Source organism: Phyllostomus discolor, chromosome 2, assembly GCF_004126475.2.
Source record: "Phyllostomus discolor isolate MPI-MPIP mPhyDis1 chromosome 2, mPhyDis1.pri.v3, whole genome shotgun sequence".
Taxonomy (NCBI): domain Eukaryota; kingdom Metazoa; phylum Chordata; class Mammalia; order Chiroptera; family Phyllostomidae; genus Phyllostomus; species Phyllostomus discolor.
The window spans coordinates 124115142-124136893 of NC_040904.2; the positions used below are offsets into that span (position 1 = coordinate 124115142).

A 21752-nucleotide genomic window follows, 5' to 3' on the forward strand; every position below is an offset into this window, starting at 1 on the left:
TTCTTGAAATTTTATTCACTGAATAATACCATTCTTCTAGTGTTCTACTGAATCTAACCCCTGGGCCCTTTTATCCTTTGCCCATCCATTCATTATTCCTGTTTTGACCTAGGACCATTATTCCCCCACTGTCTCTTCTATTTCTTTCTCTTGATATATACATACATATATATATCAAGAGAAGAAAAGGATATATATACATATATATCCTCTTTTTAGATGATTTCATACTTTCATTATTTCAGCTATGACTAATATAGACATTTGGGAACCATCAGCCTCTGTTTCTACCTCAAACCTATTCTTTTGAGGTTCAGTAATATAACCAACTGACATTTGAACTTCCTGGAGGTTTCACAAGTACCTCAAACTCAGTATCTTGAAAAAACAAAACTCCTACTCTTTCTTGTACCCCTCCCTCAATTGACCATCATCTAGCCCCACCATCTTATCCAAACTTCATTTTTCCTCCAAGTTGAATTAATCACTAAATCCTACATATTGTATCTCCTAAATATTGAAAGATGATACTCCTGTATTAATGCCCTTGTTCAGGCCTAGAAATCTCATACTTATACACTAACTAAACTACGCATTCATTGTACTGTTTAAATCCATTCTTCACAATTACTACCCAAATCTAACCAATTACTTCTTTCCTTACAATTCTTTAGCTACTCTCCACTACCTACAACTGAGTATTTGTGTGGGAGGGCTGTGTGGAGAGTTCAAAGAGCACATAAATATGATGATAATGCCTCAGAACTCTGAGGCATTAAAAAAGATGATCTGTTGCATTTCCCAAATTTACCTTAATCCACAATGACCACCCGTCCAAATAATGAGTATCTACATAGAGATGAATGCATCAGGTTATTAACCTCAAAAATTAGTATCCATGAAGATAATGTTGTCATTATCCTAAGCAATCTATTTACCTCTAATCTACTAATAAGAGAAAATGTGCACATTAGTAATTATTTGATTCACTAATGAGTTTCATCTCTCACTGTTTGGGGTGTGTGTGTGTATGTTTGATTAACACAAGACCATCTACCATGTACATACTGACAAAGAAAAAGATCATCGGTCTCTGAGAAACTGAACTTTGGCTGCAGAAAAGGCATCTACAGAAATAATTAGTGTGTTTTTTCTTAACTGACCTGAATATATGACATACCATTAGATTTCCAGATACTCGTTCCTGAATTATTCTGAAATTTCTTAAGAATTCTTGCCCTAGCTGGTGTGGCACAGTGGACTGACTGCTGGCCTATACACCAAAAGGTCATCAGTTTGATTCCCAGTCAGGGCACATGCCTGGGTTGTGGGCCAGGTCCCAAGTTGGGGACATGTGAGAGGCAACAGATCTATGTATCTCTCTCACAGTGATGTTTCTCTCCCTCCCTCCCTTCCCCTCTCTCTAAAGTAAATAAATTTAAAAAATAAAAAATAAATTAAAAAAGGAATTCTTAAGCTTCTTCTCTGAGGAAACACCAAATGGTGGATGACACCAGTGCTGCAAGAAGCTCGAAGGCCCGGAAGCCCTGAGGCGCTGGAATGGGAGGTCACGGCTGCTTCCAGGGGGAATTTGGCAGCAGCATCTGAGCTGAGGTCTTGGTGGGGCCTGGGGGACAGAGCTCATGGAAGCAAGAAAGAGGACAAGGAGTGAATCCCCTTCACCAAGATGGGCCACTTGGTCAAGGACATGAAGATCATGTCCCTGGTAGAGATGTATCTCTTCTCCCCACTCACCAAGGAATCTGAGATAAATGACTTTTTCTGGAGGTATCCCTTAAGGAGAATGTTTTAAAGACTGCCATGCAAAAGCAGACCTGCCCTGGCCAGAAGAGCCAGTTCAAGGCATTTATGTAGTCCCACCAGGGATTACAATGTACTGTTAGTCTGGGTTTTAAGTGATCCAAAAAGACAGCCACTACTATTACAAGGACCATCATCCTGGCCAAACCCTCTATTGTCCCTGTGAGTGAGGCTACTGGGGAAACAAGATCTGCAAGCCCCACACCATCCCCTGCAGGAAGACAGACCTTTGTGACTCTGTGCTGGTATGCCTCATCCCTACCCTCCAGGTGCACTGGCTTTGATGGCCTTCGCTAAGACCTAAAGCTATTTCACCCCTGACCTCTGGAAAGAGACCATGTTCACTGAATCTCCCAATCAGGAATTCACTGGCCATCTTGTAAAGACTCACACTAGAATTTCTGTGCAGAGGACTCAGGCTCTAGCTGTAGCCACCACATAATTTTATACAAAAAAAAAAAAAGTGAATTAAGCCTACTTAAAAAAAAATTCTTAAATTCCTGGGAAAACTATTTGTTCATGATGAAAACAGCTCATGCGATGATCCTTTTCTAAAAATCATTATGCATATTCATTCAGCACAGTACATCTAAGTTAATCTTGCAATGCCAAGATTCAAGTCATAACATCAAAAAGTAAATTCTATATGAAATCCCATCTGAAAAATCTAAGTTTAAATTAAGGTGGAGGTATTATATGATCAACTAAATAAACCACAAAACTAAGTGAATGATTGAGCTTTCTTATGTACGTTGCATCAATAACCAATGTTTTTTAAAACCACATATAAAATGAAGTTTGCCACCTGTCAAAGGCACTATCTTTGTACAAATAAAAACACTCTTAAGAGTTTCTGGTAATTGCTCTTCAGTCTGAAAAGCTATTTCCCTTTTGTCTTAAGATTTCATAAAATTCCTAAGCTGACAAAGCAAAAAGCTCCTAAAACCCAACTTTAATTAATATGTTTTAAATAATCAATTTGTAACATGTGACAACTTATGGCCTTTGAAGGGTTTTTTAAAGCACCATCATCCTTTTCTTACATTGTATATAACACTTTACAATTTTCAAAAGTACCTTCATAAGTATTTCAGTTGATCCTCAAAAATCCCATGAAGTCAGTAAGACATATTATTCACAAGTCAGCATGACAAATTAAGTTCCTTAACTCAAAGTTAGGTAATTGGGTGACGCAGAATCCACATGTTCTTTCTTGGATGTCTTTTCCATTATATAGTACTGTATTATACCATATTGAACTCTCCCAATACAAAATTAAAGAATCTGCTATGGACCAAAGAAAGACAAGGAATATACATGAAACAACCCTGAGATCTAGTAACTATTTCTAAGTTGATAACAGAAAAAAAATAATTTTTATTAAAGTAAATTGAGCCCTGGCCAGATAGCTCAGTTGGTTAGAGCATTGTTCCTAATATGCCAAGGTTGTGGGTTTGATCTCCAGTCAGTGCACACACAAGAAGCAACCAATAAATGCATAAATAAGTGGAATAAAAAATCAATGTTTCTCTTTCTCTCTCTCTCCATCTCTATCTAAATATCAATAAAATTTGAAAAAATAAATTAAGTATATTGAGCACCTACATATATCTTCAGAGAGCTCAAAAACTAGTGGAATAGACAAACAAGGTAAATTATTTAAAATCAACTTAAGGAATATTATAAGAATGATCCCAAAAGGAAAAAGATTTTAGCAAATTCTGGAAACTAATCATTCGGAAAGACTGGCATATGAGAAAGTAACAGCTTGTGAAATTAGAAAGTTAGACAGAAAACTGGTAAAGAAATTTGAAAGCACTGATGACTCCATGTTCAATTCCAAATCTCCTCCTACAAGAATGGAAGCAACAGTACGAGTTTCACTACATGATTTTTCAAGCATGAATGTAAACAAATCAAACAAAATTTTCATAGATACCTGAAAAAGACAGCCTAAAAGAGATAGTGTATCATCAGTTAATATTTATATCCCAGGCCCTGTTCTAAATGATTGATGTGCATGTATATACACACACACATATATATATATATAAAAATTCATTTAACCTTCCCAACTCTATAAAATAGGTGATTACATTCTATTAAGAGATAAAAAACTAGCACAGAAGTTGCTCATGGTGACACACATATTAGCTAAACCAGACAGTTTAGTTCTTAAGTACTATGTTTTACTGCAGAAAAATAGTGCCCTCTTCAAATCTAAATTTAGGTCATGCTACTAAGTCTTACCCATTCCCGCAGTCTAGATTGGTCCTATACTTAAAAAAAAAAAAAAAAAAAAAGAATGCAAATAAAATGCAAGACACTAATATGAAGAACGAGTACACTAAAACTTAACTATAATCATCATTAATATTCTCAAAAATTGTTACTTCAGCATAACTTCTCCAGTTGCTTTTTCGGCTTTATCTAAAAAAGTTAAAAGCTACCAGAAAACCCAACTAACAGGTTTAAGATGATTTCTGAAAATGAGGATCTGGTTTCTGTTGATTGTTTCCCTAGGGTTTAACTAGGATGATTTCTCAAATCATCACAGTCTTGCACTAAATTCTAAATGTCAAGAAACAAACTTAGTCACCAGGCAACAAAAGATTTCTAATTTGATTTACAAAAAAAATACTTTCCAAGTTTTTACATTAGGAACTGGGATACTAAAAGTAAAACAAACGAAAAAAGGTAAACAAAAGGAAAACATATATATAAACCCCTAAAACTAAGTAAGAACTAACTACATCACTAAAAATCTAAAATGTAATTCTCAGTTCCTGTACCACAGAGGTTACTTCCTGTAGCAATAAATCTACATGTTTTAAATCAAATCTTACCTAACCAAAATTATCCTGTCCTTAATTCTATTGTGCCCTGTTTAGACATGATAAAAGATTTTCTTCAAACAAGTCACCAAACATTCTTTGATATACATAGCAGCTACCCTTGAATTATCTCAATTTGTCCATACTCTACAAGGGACTCAGAATTAAAAACAAACAAACAAACAAACGAACAAAAACTCCAAAGACTATTCCCTGATCTAGTTCCTGGGACTGCAAATTTTCTCCTAAAAAAAAAGAAACATGGCAGAAGTGTAAAAAGTAAAGGTAAAAACAATCCTCAGTTGCCAAGGGAAAGATTCAGTTCTAGTTATTTTAAGAGCTATAGCAAAGAAATAAGTTATGGTGACTTAATCATAGAATCACATCCCATTTCTGAAGCACAGTTAAAGTTTTTATAAAACATTAGTATCATATGCCTACACTGAGACATGAGCCTTGACTTAATAAAAGCCAGAGAAAAGCAAGCACTAAATATATTGGAGTTTCAACAAAATTTATGATATGACCTTTCCTTTCAGTTGAGTATGGAAACAATCTCATTGACACAGAAAGTGAATATATCAAGTGTACTCTGTATTTAGAAGCAACTTGGGGAGACAAGTGCAAAAGAAAATCAATCTTAAATCTATCAATAAATTTTCTTAAAGCCAATCATGCTGTTTCTTAAAAATAAGATCCTTCCTAGAATAGCGACGTAAACTCTGCAAAGTCCAGTCTAACATTTTCTTACCAAAGGCACATCATTTGCCTAATAAAACCAGGTAAAGAAATTTGTATATTAAAAGATCCAGTTATCACTTATGATCCTGTGGTATCAAAGCATTACCCATGTATTGTTTAAAGAATTGATACTTGTTTTAATAGACAGCTATGCAAACTGTGACTCTAAAATAAGCTTGATGGAAACAAGTTTGATTTATACATTCCATACTTACCCATTCTCCATCCCAAAATGCCTATTTCTCCATTGGAAGTGATAAAATCAATAACATCAGAAGTCACAAATCGGACATCTTCCACACCAAAACAGAATTGCTTTGTTTGAGATTTACTAATTAGCCATCTACTAAACTACAAAATGCTCTACCATTTCCCAAATTATTAGGTCCTAACCAGTTTAATTTGTGTTCTTTACCAATCTAAGCAAATCATTTACCTGGTCTATGATTTCAGGTTCTCTCTTTATTTATTTCAAATAAGTGGGCAGAATAACCTAAGTTTTCTTCCGGTTTTAATACACTGAGATTTTTAACTCAACAAATGAACACAATATTTCTCCTATCTTCCAACAGAAAAACACATATATTAGAAGCGTATGTCTAGTGAAAAGAGCTTTCCTTTCTTCTCAATACTAAAGGAATCCCTTGACTTGTTCTTAATTTGGATTCTCCCTACCACTGCAAAAAATCCTCAAGTACTAACTTACTGAATAGGTTACTTGGCAGATGTCCTGGTCAAAAAAACAAAAACAATGCCTACCCACTACTATAAAGGATCCTGGAGCTAGAATAATCACATTTTTAACAAACAAAATGAAAAATTATATTAGCAGGGTTAAATGACATTTGGAGTTCTAAACCAGGGTACCACTCGATGAGCTAGAGGTTCTGCAACCAAATCCTAATATTCTTCACTTTGACCATGCCCATGCCTAGACAGAGAACAAAAATCCAAAAAATCATGAGTTCTAAGAAAAACTAGGTGCTTAGACAAAATTCTTACTGGGACATTAGACAAGCTGAGTTTTTTCCACTGTACTATTAGTTTCAAGACAGTAAACTATCAGAAAATCCCAGGTGACAAAGAAAAACAAACGCATAGAAGTCTTCAAAGTTAATTGAAACTACTAAAATTAATCCACAAAATTTACTTGGGTCCAGTCTTAAGAGGGTTAGGTAACCAATTAATGAAAAAAAATTGTCAAAAACCACCTATTCAAATAGTAAATGGTAACAGAAGAATAAAATCCAGAATCAGTAGCAACAGGCACCCTGGGTACAAAAAAAAAAAAAAATAGGTATATGCCTGTAAACAAAATTTTTGCCCATAAACCAAATGAAATCAGACCTAAGTTTTTGAGTAAGATTGACCAATGGAAACAAAATTATAGTTTAATAAGTTTAAAAAAAAGCTGCCACCTTTCTAACCTTAAACCCCTATAAAATTGAGTAGTTATTTCACAATGCCTTACAAGTTCCATATCATTAACGGTAAATCCTAAGAAATCATGTTTTAGAGAACATGTCAGTTTTTAAATTTACTTCCTTCCACATGTTGAGTTCATTTCCCTTCACATTTGATATGACCTTTGCCATTTGGAAAGTGACAAACAAAAGAATTAATTATTATTAGCATGGATAAAACAAAATTTCTAGATCATTCAGTTACTTTCGTATCCTATTTAAGCATGGTCCATTTTCCTGGCAAGAAGAATATGGATAATGACATTCTTCATGTATGATACAACTGACTTTTTCATTCAGTGTTACTCTGTTCTTCCAATAACCTGTTCTCACTTCCTGGTGAGGAAATCAAGCTGCTACAGGTCAAGCAACAAGTAGCCTAATCCCAGCTATTTAAACCTAGAATACACTTGTCAACCAGAATGACACAATGTTATTTACATCATGAAAACCTCCCTGAGAAGTTAAAAAGGAAGTATTGTGACTCCTATAGGCTCTTGGGAAAATCTGGCTTAAAAACCTTTCATAACAAAATTAAAACAATAATAACACAACACTCAAAGCACTTAAGACAGTTTTGTGTGGACTCCTATTTTTCACTCTATAGCGAATGGGCTGAAAACATACACATCAGTTTCAATTAACAATGTCAACTTACTGCTAGCTACCATAAGGTTTAAGCATCATTAAGAGATACGATATCAAAGATGTATTGTACCTTACTAATCCCAAAATATTTAGTAGAAAAGAAAGTCTTTTTTTATAGTAGTTATTATTAAACGCCTGTGCAACCACCAAGATATAGCCACAGGAAGGTCACTTGTGAACAAGGTCGTTCTTATTTAAAAAGAACAGCCTGATCTCAGAGATAGAAATATGCATATAACACACCAGCAGCTCATCACCGCAGAGCCTCGATGAAACTGAAATGTACAAGTCAAGAAGACTGTACTTCCCTAACACAAAAACTTCCCCACTAATTCCAAATTTCCTTCCATAAACTGTAACAATAACAAGCAGGCAACGCATTTGTCCCCGACGATTTCCCTAGCAACAAATCTCGTCGTCTATCAATAATTCCTGGTACGTGCGGCAAAATCTAATTTAAATCTCTTTTCAAAAGTTGGCCTCCTACTCAGAGCGAACAGTTAGAGAAAGACAAGTAAAAGGTAAACTCAATAAACTGGCTTAAGCGAGCCACATTTGAGATTCAAACCACCGCAAAATAAAGAAGTAGGCGGGGCTATACCTGCAGTTCACACCAGGCGACCTCCACAGTCGTTTCAGTGTCCAGTCCTTTGTAGACTGTCTTAAAGGAGCCTCTGCCAATTTCGATGTCAAATTTGAGAAAGCGGCCATCATTGGACGTCCCCACGGCCTGGGTCTCTAGCTCTTCGATATCGTCCTGTTGCTGGCTACGTTCCTCTTGCGGTTCCTTGGCGCTGCCGCCACCGCTGCCGCTCCTCGCCGATGGAGGCTCCTCTTTGCTCCCCACATGGTCCGGCTGGGAAACTTGGCGGTCTCTGCTGGTACTGCTGGGGGCGGTCGTGGCCGCAGTACCCGTGGAGGCGGGTTCCCTAGGGGCAGCAACAGCGGCGGGAGGCTGCTGGGCTACCTGGGCAGCGGTGGTAGCGGTCAAGGTCTCCTCGCGGTGGGGCTCTGGTGGAGTACTCTGCGGACCCACCGCAGCGACGCTGGGCTGAGGGAGAGAAAGCGGGAGGCCGGGCAATTCCAACGCGGTGGCGTTGGAGTCGCAGATGACGCTGCGACGAAAGAAGCGATGCTCCGTGGTGGTGGTGGTTGAGGCTGCCCCACGGCTGTCCTTGTCCATAGTGTGGCGGCGACGCCGGTACTCCTCAGTCCTGCCAGTTCCAGCGTCGGTCCCCGCAGCGCCCAGTTTCTCCCCCACAGAGGAATCGGAGCTGGAGCCATTCTTGGGGGATGGCGCCGGCGGCGAGAGGAACAGGGAGCTCGGCGTGCCGCTCTGTTTCTCCGAGGCGCCGCCAGACATGGTCGGTCCGCTGGAGCAAGGCGAGCCGGCTCGACTTTCTGAATGAAAATACGATGAGGGGCCGACCCAGAGGAGCAGTGAAGGTCGGCAGGTTCCGCTGCGACGGCTCCCGTTCCCGGCGGGTTCGGATCAAACCGGACGACTCCTCACTCAGCACTGACAAGTCACCCCGGAGGCGAGGCGGGACACGAGGGCCAGCTGCGACGGCTGGTTTGGCTCACAAGGCGGGCTCGTCGGCGGGCTATCGAGGAGCTCAGCCACCGGGGTTAGCGCCTCGCGACCCGCATCCATCCTGCGGCAAGCGGCGGCCGGAAAGGCTGTAGCAGCTGAGGCGCCGCAGTCATACGGGGAAGGGCAAGGAGCCGGCACCGAGTATAAGCGGATGCGGCGGATGCGGCGGCAGCTCCAGCTCCCGCCGCCGCCGCTGCGCGGGCTGGGCGGGCTAGGCCCGGAGGGCGGCCGCAACGCGAAGCAAGGACTAGCACTGACTCCCGAGCGGTGGCAGCTCCAGGGCCAAAGAGAGTGGGAGGGGCCGAGCAAGGCCAGGGAGGGCCCGGCCCGGAGGCTCCGGGACGGTCAGTCGGTCACCGCCTCCCAAACGCGCCCCCAGCGAGAGGCACCAGTCTCACAAGGCGTCCATCGCCCGGATGTGAAGGGTGGAAGCCTCGAAGCCTCTGTGCCTGAGGAGCGGGCCCCCCCTTCCCCGAGGCCTCCCCGCCCGCCCCGGGCCTGGCAAACCCCCGTCTCCTCCCGGGCCGGTTGCCGGGGGCTGACAGAGGGAGGGAACGGTGGGGAGGGAACGGTGGGGAGGGGAGGGCCGCTCAGCGCGGGGGCCCGAGCTCCGCTGCTTCTCTGGGCCGAGAGCAGAGGAGACCGAGAAGACTGGGTGAAGGGGAATTGGGAAAGAAAAGAGTAGTCACCCCAACAGGCGCCTTCTGTCACCGAAGACGGGGGTGCAGAGTCGTCGAGGGGGAAGAGCCGCGTCCGCCGGAGAAACTCGCCGCGCTAAATGGCGCCGGGAGTCTGAAGTCTCCACACAGCCCGCTTGCACCCCGCCCCCCACCGCCCGGGGCAGCCCCACCCCCACCCCTCCCCCACCTCACTCAGGGCTCTCGCGCAGGCGTGCCAGTACGGGGGCTCCCGGGACTTGTAGTTTGCTCTTTTAAGAAATGAAAGAGGCTCTGGAGGAAGAAGCCTACGACTTCCGTGATGCTCGGCGGCTGCCTTAGTTTCATGTCTCATGGGAGTTGTAGTTTCCTTTTGGAAAACCGCCTCTAGAAGAAGGCTGATGGGAGCGTCACCGTGAGTCGCTAAACCCCATCCTTAAATCAGCGCTAGCTGGGAAAGTCATTATTTAGAGATTAATTCTGGAAGATGAGAAAGGAAGAAAGGAAAAGAAAAGGGGTGCAGGACGAGAGGAGAGATTCCCATTAACGCTCTACTGATGCTAGAAAGAGCTCTCAGGGCTGCCATGCAAAGAAAAATGATCTGTTGTTCATCTTTAATGGAGAAAGCTGCAGTAGTGAAGGGGTGTGGGGGTGGAGGGGAAAGGCAAAGCAGCGGAACCAGAGCCTAAACTCAGCCAGAAAAACTAACGACTCCTTCCGTAGGGTAAAAAGAAGCTGTGCGTTGCGCATGAGATTAATACTGATTAGATGGGTTGGGGAAGCAAACAGGGAGAATTATCTTCTATCCTCCTCCCTCTTCCAGAGCAATTAAGATTAAGTTGTGGGCATTCTCCGTTCCAGCTCCGAAAGAGACATTCGGGCTCTCAAAGATGGGCTGACCTACTGAAACAAGGATCATCGCGAACTCTTTGCCAAAATAAAATGAACGATGCAAGGAAAAAGAGTGAACTTGGAGTCTTTTACCACAAACTTGAGAAAGCTGAATTCACTTTCCATCTTTGCTTGGTGGTTTAGTAAAACAACATCCCCTCTTAGAAGTTTATGAAGTACGCATGTAGTTTATACCATGACTTTGGACATAGAGGAGATCTGGGTCCATACAGTTCACAGTAATGGAATGCTTTTCTTGAAAGCACCCTCGAGGTCCCTGAATCCCTTTGCTTCTCACAACTACCGCAGATTATACAGGTGATGAGCACTAGGAGGCACCAGACTGAGTAGGAAGCCAGATCACAGTCAAAAGTCTAAGCCCAACGGGTGAGAGCGGGAAGCACTTGAACGTACCCAACTACCCTACGGCCTCACGGCGTCTACACACTCCTGCCTCTCATCAGCCAGCGCCGGCTACGGAACGAGCTCAGAAGCGCACAGCTTAGCAGAGGACCAAACTAACTAAGACAGTAGTTTGGAAGTAACTTGACAGACGACAGTTTCCTAGGAAATGCTCACAACTTATCTAAAGTCCACTGAGAGAAGTTTGCTATACAATTCATATTAATTTATCTGATATGTAAAATAGTTACACTAGTAACTATTTTCAAAATTTTGAAATTAAAATTTTGAATTTGAAAATAAACAGTGTTTGGACAATTAGTTATTCATTTGAAAAACAAATTAGGTTAGATATCTGTCTCACACCACAAAGTAATTTGATAGCTACTATCAAAAGCTGCACTTTAAGATATACAAAAAAAGTTTGTTCTAAAACCAATGGTTGTTAGGTTTCATAAAACTGGCAGATTAGGAACATTTTAAAATTCAAATTCAGTAGAGGCAACTCCAGTACTAAGATATTACAGTTCTATTGTTTAAAAAAATATAACCTTCACTCATTTGCTATGGTAATGGTAAATCTCATTATAATATATGTAATTAGTGGTTTGTCTCCAGTTTCAGAACTTAATGTAAAGCAAGGAAAGAAATGACTTTAAAATGCATTTTTATTGTAATTCTTGAGGCAGATTCTTAGAACTAGCTCAATTGTTGCTTTACTAGGAAAAATAGTCTGATTTTAAACAGAAGGCAACTAGTTATAAATCGGTGAGTTGAAAGGAGAGCAGTAAATCACAATGTTCATGTTTTGGCACCCTCAAAAATGATGCTATTTCCGTGTGAATGATCATTAAAAGACTTTATTATTGCCTATTCCTGTTTACTGGGCACTGAAACTTTGGCCATATTACATTGGACACAAGGCCCTTCACAATCACCATATCCTATCGACATGTTATTTCAACCAGAAATAATTAAATTTATTGTAAATAATTAACTGTTGATCAGAGCCCTGCTTGCCCACATAATGATTCTCCTACTTGTGGAAACAGGTGCAACTATGAGTATAACTATATTGTGTACAATGATTAGATTGAAAGATTAAACTGCTTAGTGTGATTATTTTACTATAGATACTGTTTTATTCCATTTTTAATGCTTACCAACTTTCAATTAACATGTTTTCTATTACTCATTAATATGATATTCCTAATAGTACTTTCCCTTTACCATTTCAGTTATCAAGTAAAGAACTGATCCCTCTATAATCTATATAAAAATTAAGTGAAATATGTAGAGGTAGCAGAAAGACCCCAGGACATAATAGATGCAGTAAGCTCAGAGATTTGATTTCTTGGCAGGTGGGTCCATAAAAAGAATACATGTATTTTATTTTCTCTCACCATGTTCTTATTCACTTTAGTCTTTATTTTCTCACATATATTCATGTTTCTCTTTCTTATCCATTCACATTTTATATTTACATGGTCCCTGCCATTTTTAACTGGCTAGCAATGAAAGCCAGAGTGAGCTTTGATTTAGACAGTGGCTGAACATACAGAATCTACCTTAATTTATATGTGGATAATTCACAGAGTAGCTTTTTGAAGTGTAAGGGGGAAAATACGATCTCGAAGGCATTTCTTTCTTTTTTCTACTTTCCCTGACTTCTCATGCTCCTTTGTTTTGCCTGTGGATAATTTTAATTTTAATTCCTTGTCATCTGAAACTCAAGGAAGACTGGAGAATCAGGAAGTTAAACAATGAAGAATAGATTTTTTAAAACCTTTTTTATTATAAATGAAATAAAGGGGGTTGGACATGCCCCATATTAGAGCATATTATAAAACCATAGAGTAAATCTGCATGGTATTGAGATAAGCATATATGATGGAACTGAAGACAGTACATGTATGTATGTATGGGAATTTCATATATAAAGAAGTTGACATTTCAAATCAGTGGGAAGAGATTAATAAACAGTGTTTGGACAGTTATTCATTTGAAAAAAATTAGGTTAGATATCTACCTCACACTATTCACAAAATTAATATCAACATAATTGAGAGAGATAACTTTTATTAGAGAGCTCTAAGAATTATTTTTGAAAAGGAAAATATGGGATAGGAAAGGACTTCAGAGAAAAAACATAAAGAAAAGAAATAGTTGAGTATTATCAAAATGAACAATTGTGTTCAATGAAACACAAATGATAAATTGGCAGAAAAACATGGAATCTGTGTAACAAAAGACTAATATCCAAAATACGAAAACTAACAACTTGAATCACTAGATACAAAAGACAACCCTTTATAAAACGATGTGAGGATATGAAATCAATTGAGACAGGAGGAAATGTAAAGGACAAAAATAAGCTTGAAAAAATGCTGAAATAGTAGCTAGGGAAGTACAAATTAAAATAAGGTATACGGATTTCACTCATAAAATTAGCAAAATTATTAAGGATTTATAATAGCAAGCATTAAAAAGGTTGTGGAGAAACAGGTACTATTAATGACAGCATAAATCAGTACAACATTTTTTAAGCCACTTTGTTAGTGCTCATTAAAATATACAATATGCATAGCCTTTGGCCCAGCAGTTTCCCTTCTTGACACCTACCTGAAAGAAATACTTGCACATGTGCACTAAAAATATCTATAAGATCTACAGTTTTGTCTATTATCCCCCAAAAGAAACAATTTGCATGTATGGCTGAAAGAAAATAGTTAAACTATGATATATCCAATCTGAGGAACACCATGCAACAAAGAGGAGAAGGAGGTAGATATATATTGGGTGCTATAAAAATAATAAGTGAAAAATTCAAGTTGCAAAATAATATATACTAGATTGTATGTTGTATTAAAAATTATGTCTCTCTATATTTAAATACACAGCGAAAAGTCTGGGCAGTACACACCAAATGAAAAGGGGGATACTCTTGGTGAGTACTCTTAACTGTATTGTGTGAACTTCTTAATACATTCTTGCTTATTGCAGACAATTTGAAATATACAAAACAGAATGTGAAAGTAAAAATCAACAGCAACTTTTCTAGCCATATATATCAGTCAGCTATCGATACTAACATATCCTTCTTTCCAGACTAATAAAAAGAGTTTATAATTACATTATAAGCATTTCCAGTGTCATTAAATATGCTCTGGAAACATCCTTTTTAATGGCTGTATACGAATCCATCATATGACATATATGGATTTATCATATATGTCCATATGTGTTTATATGATGGGCCATCATATAAACTTATTAAGTATATGTTAATTTTATCATTTAGAAGAACATTGGAGAAAATATGTAAAAATGGGAATCCATATCACATCCAGTCCTTAATAAGCTCTTATAGAAAGAGACTTATCAGAATTATCTAGGAAACTATTATAATGTTCCACCACTACCACCCCATCCAAGCCAGATGTATTTTTGGTGAGAGAATTCACTGCAAGCAAACCTATAGTGTAAGAAAAACTTTTTTAATTCTTCAGGAAAGGAAGACACTGACAGATTGGATTTTGAAAAAGCAACATCCTACTATATACTGCCTATTTTTTTTAAACCACTTTACATATTAGGACAAATATTTATTCTAATTTATCCAAGTAAAAAAGGAAAAGGATGAAAAAAGATATACATGCAATACTAATTAAAAGAAAACAATAGTGACTATATTAATACAAAATAAGGACTACTAACAGGGATAGAGAGAGATATCTCATAATAATGAAGGGGTCAATTCATCAAGAAGACATTTCATACCTAAATATGTGGGCACCTAAAAACAGAGCTTAAAAATTAAGTGAAAACTCTGAAAAAATAGACAAAGTCTATTTCCAAATTCTTCATTCATTATTTGATAGAGCAAATTAAAAAAGTCATTAAGAATATCAGATAGAAGCCCTGGCTGGCGTAGCTCAGTGGATTGAGCGCGGGCTGGGAACCAAAGTGCCCCAGGTTCGATTCCCAGCCAGGGTACATTCCTGGGTTGCAGGCCATAACCCCCAGCAACCGCACATTGATGTTTCTCTCTCTCTCTCTCTCTATCTCTGTCTCTATCTCTATCTCTATCTCCCTCCCTTCCCTCCCTAAAAAATAAAAATAAATAAAATCTTAAAAAAAGGCAATCTAATTAAAAAAAAAAAAGAATATCAGATAGAACGTATCAGAATTTGCAAGATTCAAGCTAACATAATGGTTAGAGGGAAGTGTATAACACTAAATGCTTATATTGAAAAAAATTTCAAATTATTTAAGATTCCACCCTAAAATTTTTGAAAGAGAAATTTTGAATGAGAAATTAACCCAGAGTAAGCAGGAAAAAGAAATAATAAATCAAAAATGGAAATCACTGAAATAGAAAGTAGAAAAACAAAAGATTATATCAATAAAACCACAAACTGGTTCTTTGAAAAGATTAATAAAATTGGTAAACCTCTAGACACACTAATCCAAAATACAGAAGATTCAACTGACCAATATCAGAAACAAAAAGGGATATCAATGACATATCCTACAGACATTAAAAGGATAATTGAAATGCATTATGAATAACTTACATCAATATACTTAACAAATAAGATGAAGAAATATCTTGAAACACAAACTATCAAAATTCATTCAAGGCAAAAAAAAGAAAAGAAACTTGGTACCCTATACCAAAGAAATTCAATTGGTAGGCAATCTCACAAAGAAAACTCTAGGCTTAAATGGCTTCATTGGTGAATTACAGCAAACATTTAAGGAAGAAATAATACCAATTCTATACCGATGTGGACTCCGGACCGCAGTGTCCATGTCATTATGGATGAAATGAGACATTCACATGGACTGCCGAGTCTGGTTGAGGAAAAGGGACAGCATGGCTTTTTTCTCAAAGGGAGCAAAAGCTGCAGCCTCCACCATGCCAGGCCTTTATTGGGTTTCTCTCCCCATTACATGATGGTTCTCATTTACTATGCACAGGTTTGCTTTAGGTGGTTACCTTTTATGGAAAACAAAGGAGCCAATGCCGCTAATCACATCACAGAAGAGGGATAATTGCAAATGAAAAGGCAAAAGTGGTTGAACTAGTTACACTCATCCTTGGAGGTTTAGCATGGATTTTAGGAAGTTACTTTGCAGTAAATGTCCTCAATTCAGGGTGAGGGGGTTTTAGCAAAAAGCAAGACTCATAGAGGCCTAGGTACATTGCAGGCCTGATTCCCCACGGGAAAACTTATCCTTGGGTATGGGTCCCGTGCATCTTCCAGTGGGAGCTAGGCCCACACCACGTAGAACAGTCTCTTACACTATATAAACTTCTCAGAAACAGAGGTGTGGAAAATGATTCCCAACTCATACTATAAGGCCAGCATTATCCAGTTATCAAAACCAGACAAAGACATTACCCAAAGGCAAACTACAGACCAACATTTATCATGAACATGATGCAAAAATTATCAACAAAACTTTGCTAAATCATATCCAGCAATATTTTAAACAAAGGATAATACATTGTGTCCAAGTTAGATTTATCTAAAGACACAACAATCAGTTTATATTTTTAAAAAGTGTAATTTGCCATATCTACAAACCAAAAAAAAATCATACCATCATCTCAATAGATACCTAAACAGTTGACAAAACTCAAGAACTATTCATGATTTTTTAAAAACTTCAGCTGATGATAAATGAAATGGAACTTTATCAATGTGATAAAGTACACTAAAAAAAACCTAGAGCTAGGTGGGTTTGAAGGTGATATGTACTCCAAGCACATAGAACAAAAAACTTAACATCATACTTAAGAGTGAAAGAACACATGTTTTCTCTCTAAGATGGCAGGCAAAGTAAGAATATTTACTGTGTATAATATGGTACTGGTGATACAATCTGATGCAATAAGATAAGAAAAAAGATGAGAGGTACACACACTATATAGAAAGAAGTAAAACTGCCTTGATTCACAGATACTATGATGATGTGCATAGAATACTCTAAAGAATCTAAAAAAAAGGAAAACCCTACTAGAACTAAAAAGTGACTTAACAAGGACATTGGATACAAGATCAACATTACAAAAAATCAATTACATTTCTATGTACAAAGAATGGATGATTAAAAATTAAATTTAACAATATATCACTTGACTTTCTGACTTCAGCAAGTTTCTAGTGGTTGTTCCTTTGCAGAAACATTAATTTGAACAAATATTCACATACAAAAATAACTTCACAAGATCTAAGAATTCCAGGTAGGGATGATAGCACCTGGGTGGAGTACAGAAATAAGAAAAAAATGCATTGAAGAAGGTAGGAAATACAGTTTCACATTATTCCTATCTCCTCTTCCCCAAGCCCAGCCAGGCAGTGAGAGAGACAACCTGGCCCTGGGAGAAGAGTGAACACTTAACTTCACTGCAGACCCCAGAACCAGGCCCACACCACTGCCAGACTGACTCCTATGGCTCCAGGCCCTAGAAGAACCAGGGTCAAGGCTTACCCCAGTGAAACTCTGCACTTCCCAGCCACCATGGAGCCAGGAGACAGGCCCACCCCTATAGGCCTAACGTCACAGTCCTAGGTACCACGCATGCCTCTGTGAACCCATGTCCTAGACCTCCATGGTGGATTCATGGTCAGACCTATGAATCCAAATGCCAGGCTCAACCAAGATAACTAAGGCTCTAGGCCTACCCCCTCTGGAATCAGGCACCAAGGTGGCACCTTTGGATCCAAGAACCAGTCCTGCCTACCTACTGACCCAGGTACCACATCTGCCTACCTGAAGACACCAGAAGCAAACCTACCCACACTCACCACCAGACAATCTACTCAGAATCTCTGGTGAGCTGACTATTGAAGGGCTTTACCTGCCAAAACTAGTGTGTAAAGATTGGAAGAGGTACCTACTTCTTAAAATGCACATATACCAACACAAGGTCATAAGGATCATAAATGATCAAGGAAATAGGATATCACCTAAGTAAACTAATAAAGCTTCTATAACTGCACTGACCAGTGTGGCTCAGTTGGTTAGGTGTCATCCCACAGAGCAAAAGGTCACGTGTTCATTGCCTGGTAAGAACATGTGCCTGGGTTGTGGGTTTGATCCCAGGTTGGACCATGTGCAAGGGGAAACTGATAGTTGTTTCTCTCTCACATCGATATTTTTCTCCTTCTCCCCCTCCCATTCCCTCTCTCTAAAAATAAATAAAACCTTTAAAATATATATAAAGCTCCAATAACTGATACTAAAGAAATGAAAATATATAAACTATCTGACAAAAAAATTGAGAATAATCCTGCCTCTTAAAGAAATTCACTGAATTACAAGAAAATACAAATAGACAACTAAACAAAATTAGTGATTTCCTGCCTATGACACCAAAAGAAAAAGCAACAAAAGCAAAAATAAACAAGTAAGACTACATTAAACTTTGAAACTTCTGCACAGCAAAGAAAAGAATGAAAAGGCAACATCTTTCATCAGCTAAGCCTCACAGGCAGCCAACTTCAGTCTAAACTGAAAACTTTCTTAAAAATTCTCCAAGATCTGCAGGCCCCAAAAAGGAGTCAGATGGCCCACTGTATCCTGTATCCTCTGCATCTTACTAAGCTGCCCCAAGGCTGGCACAGGTAGCAGCCAGTCCTGAGTCACAGCATTGTCTCTCCTATGCACCTCTGGGCCCAGCACAGGCAGCTACCAACTGTGGATTTCTTTGTAGTGCCTACCAGGTGGCTCCAGGCCAGACATAGGCAGCTGCTAACCTTGGCCTTTTTCAGAGCTCCTCCTGAGAGGGCCCAGAGCCACCACACTCAGTGACCATCTTCAGACCAAAACAGGGTGTCACTCTATTAACTTCCCAAATGCTGTACTCAAAAGGTGGTCTTGTAAGCACTAAAGCCCCACCAGATCACATTCCACTCCACAGAGTCAGCTCTTGCTGTGTCTAGTGTTGACAGCCAGTCAGCCTGAGGGTCAATACCACCACTGATGTGACAATAGCAATCAAAGCTCACTTACAACAGCAGGGCCCATACAACCCACACAGGAAACACTCCTGCAACACTGGGCTTAGGTTAAAAAAAGACTGTGCCACTGGGCCACATAGGACACATAAAGGCATTTTGCCAAGACTGGGAGAAGCAGCAGATCTACTGCATACATAGAAACAAACGAGGAGAGGCAGCCAAAATGAGGAGGCAAGAAACATGTCCCAGATGAAAGAATAGAACAAACCCCCAAACAAACAAATAAACAAGCAATAAATAAATAAATAAAATGGAAGAAAGCAATCTATCAGATGCAGCATTCAAAACACTGGTATAAAGATGCTCAAAGAACTTAGAGGAAGGATAGATGAACTCAGTGAGAACATCAATAGAGAGATAATAAACATAATAAAGGACATATAAACCATAAAAAGGAACCAGTTAGAAATGAAGAATACAATAACTGACATGAAGAATACACTAGAAGGAAACAACAGCAGATTAATGAAGCAAAGGATCAAATTAGAGATATGGAAGAAAAGGTCATGGAAAACACCCAATCGGAATAGCAAAAAGAAGAGAGACTTGAGAAAATAAGAATAGTTTAAGGGAAGAAAAAAGAATAGTTTAAGGAATCCCTGGAACAACACCATGCCTACAAACATTCACATCATAGGGATACCAGAAACAGAAGAGAGAGAGAGCAAAGGATCAAAACCTATTTGAAGAAATAGTGACTAGAAGCTTTCCTAAACTGGTAAAGGAAATAGACACAAAAGTCCAGGTAATGCAAAGAATTCCAAACAACATGAACCCAAAGAGGCCCACATCCAGACTCATCATAAATAAAATGCCTAAGGTTAAAGACAAAGACAGAATCTTAAAAGCAGCAAGAGAAAAGCATTTATGTACAAGGAGCTCCCTTAAGACTGTCAGCTGATTTCTCAACAGAAAATTTGCAGGCCAGAGGGATTAGCACAAAAGCATCAAAGTAATGAAAGGCATGGAACTGCATATTCGAGAATAAATGTAAAATAGATTAAAGACTTAAATGTAAGGCTGGAAACAATAAAACTTCTAGAAGCAAACATAGGCAATAAAATCTCCAACACTTTTCTTAGCAGTTTTTTTCTGATATATCTCCTTAGCCAAGGGAAATTTTTTTAAAAAGTAAGCAAATGGGACTACATCAAATGAAAAACTTTTTGCACAACACAGAAAACCATAAACAAAATGAAAAGGCAACACACTGAATGGGAAAACATATTTTCCAATGATACATCTGATAAGGAGTTGATATCCAAAATTTATAAAGAACTCACATAACTCAACACCAAAAAAAAAAAAAATACAATTTTACAAATGAACAGAGGACCTGAATAGACACTTCTCCAAAGAAGATATACAGATATATGAAAAGATGCTCAACATCACTAATCATCAGAAAAATGCAAATTAAAACTGCAATAAGATATCACTTCATACTGCCAGTCAAGATGGCAACATAGGCAGACATGGCTTGCCTCTTTGCACAACTGCATCAAAATTACAACTAAAATAGACAACAACCATTACTTAGAACCATCAGAAATTGAATGGAAGTCTGAAAATTACAGAATTAAAGAAACAACATCCACCCAGACTGGTAGGAAGGGTGCAGATGCAGAATGGGCTGGTCCCATACCCATGTGTGGTGGATAAAAATTTGGGAGGGATATCTCAGAAGCAAAGAGTCCCAGCTCACACCAGGCCCTCCAGTCCAAGGTTCCAGTGCCAGGAAGATAAGTCCCTACAACTTCTGGCTGCAAAAACCAGCAGGGATTGAGTTGGTGGAAGAAACTGCTGGAGCCTCAAGCAGTTCCTCTTAAAGAGCCCAAACATGCACTCGCCTACTCAGACTCACTCCTTCTGAGCTCCAGCATCAGGATAGCAGCTTGAAAGGCACCAATAGCATACTGGGAGAAACTGTAGTGTCTGCCCATCAAGGTAAGCAGAGGCCATTGTCCCTTTTCTAAACCCTCCCCACCAGAGCTGATAAGCTGGTGCCATATCTGAGACTCCATCATGCTTGCTAACACTGTTTGACCCACCTTGGAGATTCCCAGAGACTCTGCCCCACACAACTTACAGGCCCACCCAATATGCTTTTTCACAGGAATTGATGGTCTTGTCTCATGCTTTCACAACTTCCTAAATTCTATCAACCAATCAGCAGCTGGCTTCAGTGAGTCCCAGGCCCAGCACTAGCAGCAGCCAGTTCAGACTTACAGCTTCCCTCTCCCTGGGAATTTCTAAGCCCAGCACAAGTAGCAGCCATCTCAGATTGCTTTATAGCTCAGGCAGGGTGCCCTGGGCAAAATACAGTGGGGGTGGGGGCTGACCTTGGCTCACACCACCCAGGAAACCCCACAGTAAGCATACCGAGTGGACAGCAACAGATTACACTGGAGCACCACCACCCTGCCCCTACACAGCTGATCCTCCATAGAGGCCAGAGGTTGGTGGTCAGTGGTCACAGCCAGTCCTTGTAGCTGACTGGCCTGGGTAAATCCCTCCCATTGATCTACCTAGAGAAACCAAGGTTCAAATACAAGAAGAGGGTGTACTCAGCTCACATTAAGGGCGCACATTGAGTACCCAGCTTGGGCAACAGGGGAAGCTGGGCCATTGGACCCTGCAGGACACGCTCTACATTAAACCACACTAAC

General features: G+C 39.4%; 1 protein-coding gene and 1 long non-coding RNA gene across 20 annotated transcripts in view; one reads left to right on the forward strand and one right to left on the reverse strand.

Annotated features, from left to right (window-relative positions):
* Nucleotides 1-9870, reverse strand: part of WNK1 (WNK lysine deficient protein kinase 1) — a 147110-nt gene extending 137240 nt beyond the window's left edge. For 5 of the 18 annotated variants that reach the window (XM_036018494.1, XM_036018495.1, XM_036018493.1 and 2 more), the window contains exon 1: nt 8109-9868. In XM_036018494.1, the coding sequence (XP_035874387.1) occupies nt 8109-8870 (762 nt within the window). In that variant the 5' untranslated portion in view covers nt 8871-9868. Of the gene's footprint in view, nt 1-8108 lie in introns of all 18 variants that reach the window. The other 13 variants (XM_036018502.1, XM_036018499.1, XM_036018498.1 and 10 more) reach the window with 9 other exon arrangements.
* Nucleotides 9871-9934: 64 nt separating this feature from the next.
* Nucleotides 9935-11078, forward strand: LOC118498964. Of its 2 annotated transcripts, none has more exons than XR_004901458.1 (2): nt 9935-10172; nt 10581-11078. It is a non-coding gene; the product is annotated as an uncharacterized LOC118498964 (long non-coding RNA). The 2 variants fall into 2 exon arrangements; XR_004901459.1 differs by having other exon boundaries at nt 10619-11078.
* The last annotated feature ends 10674 nt before the right edge of the window (nt 11079-21752 follow it).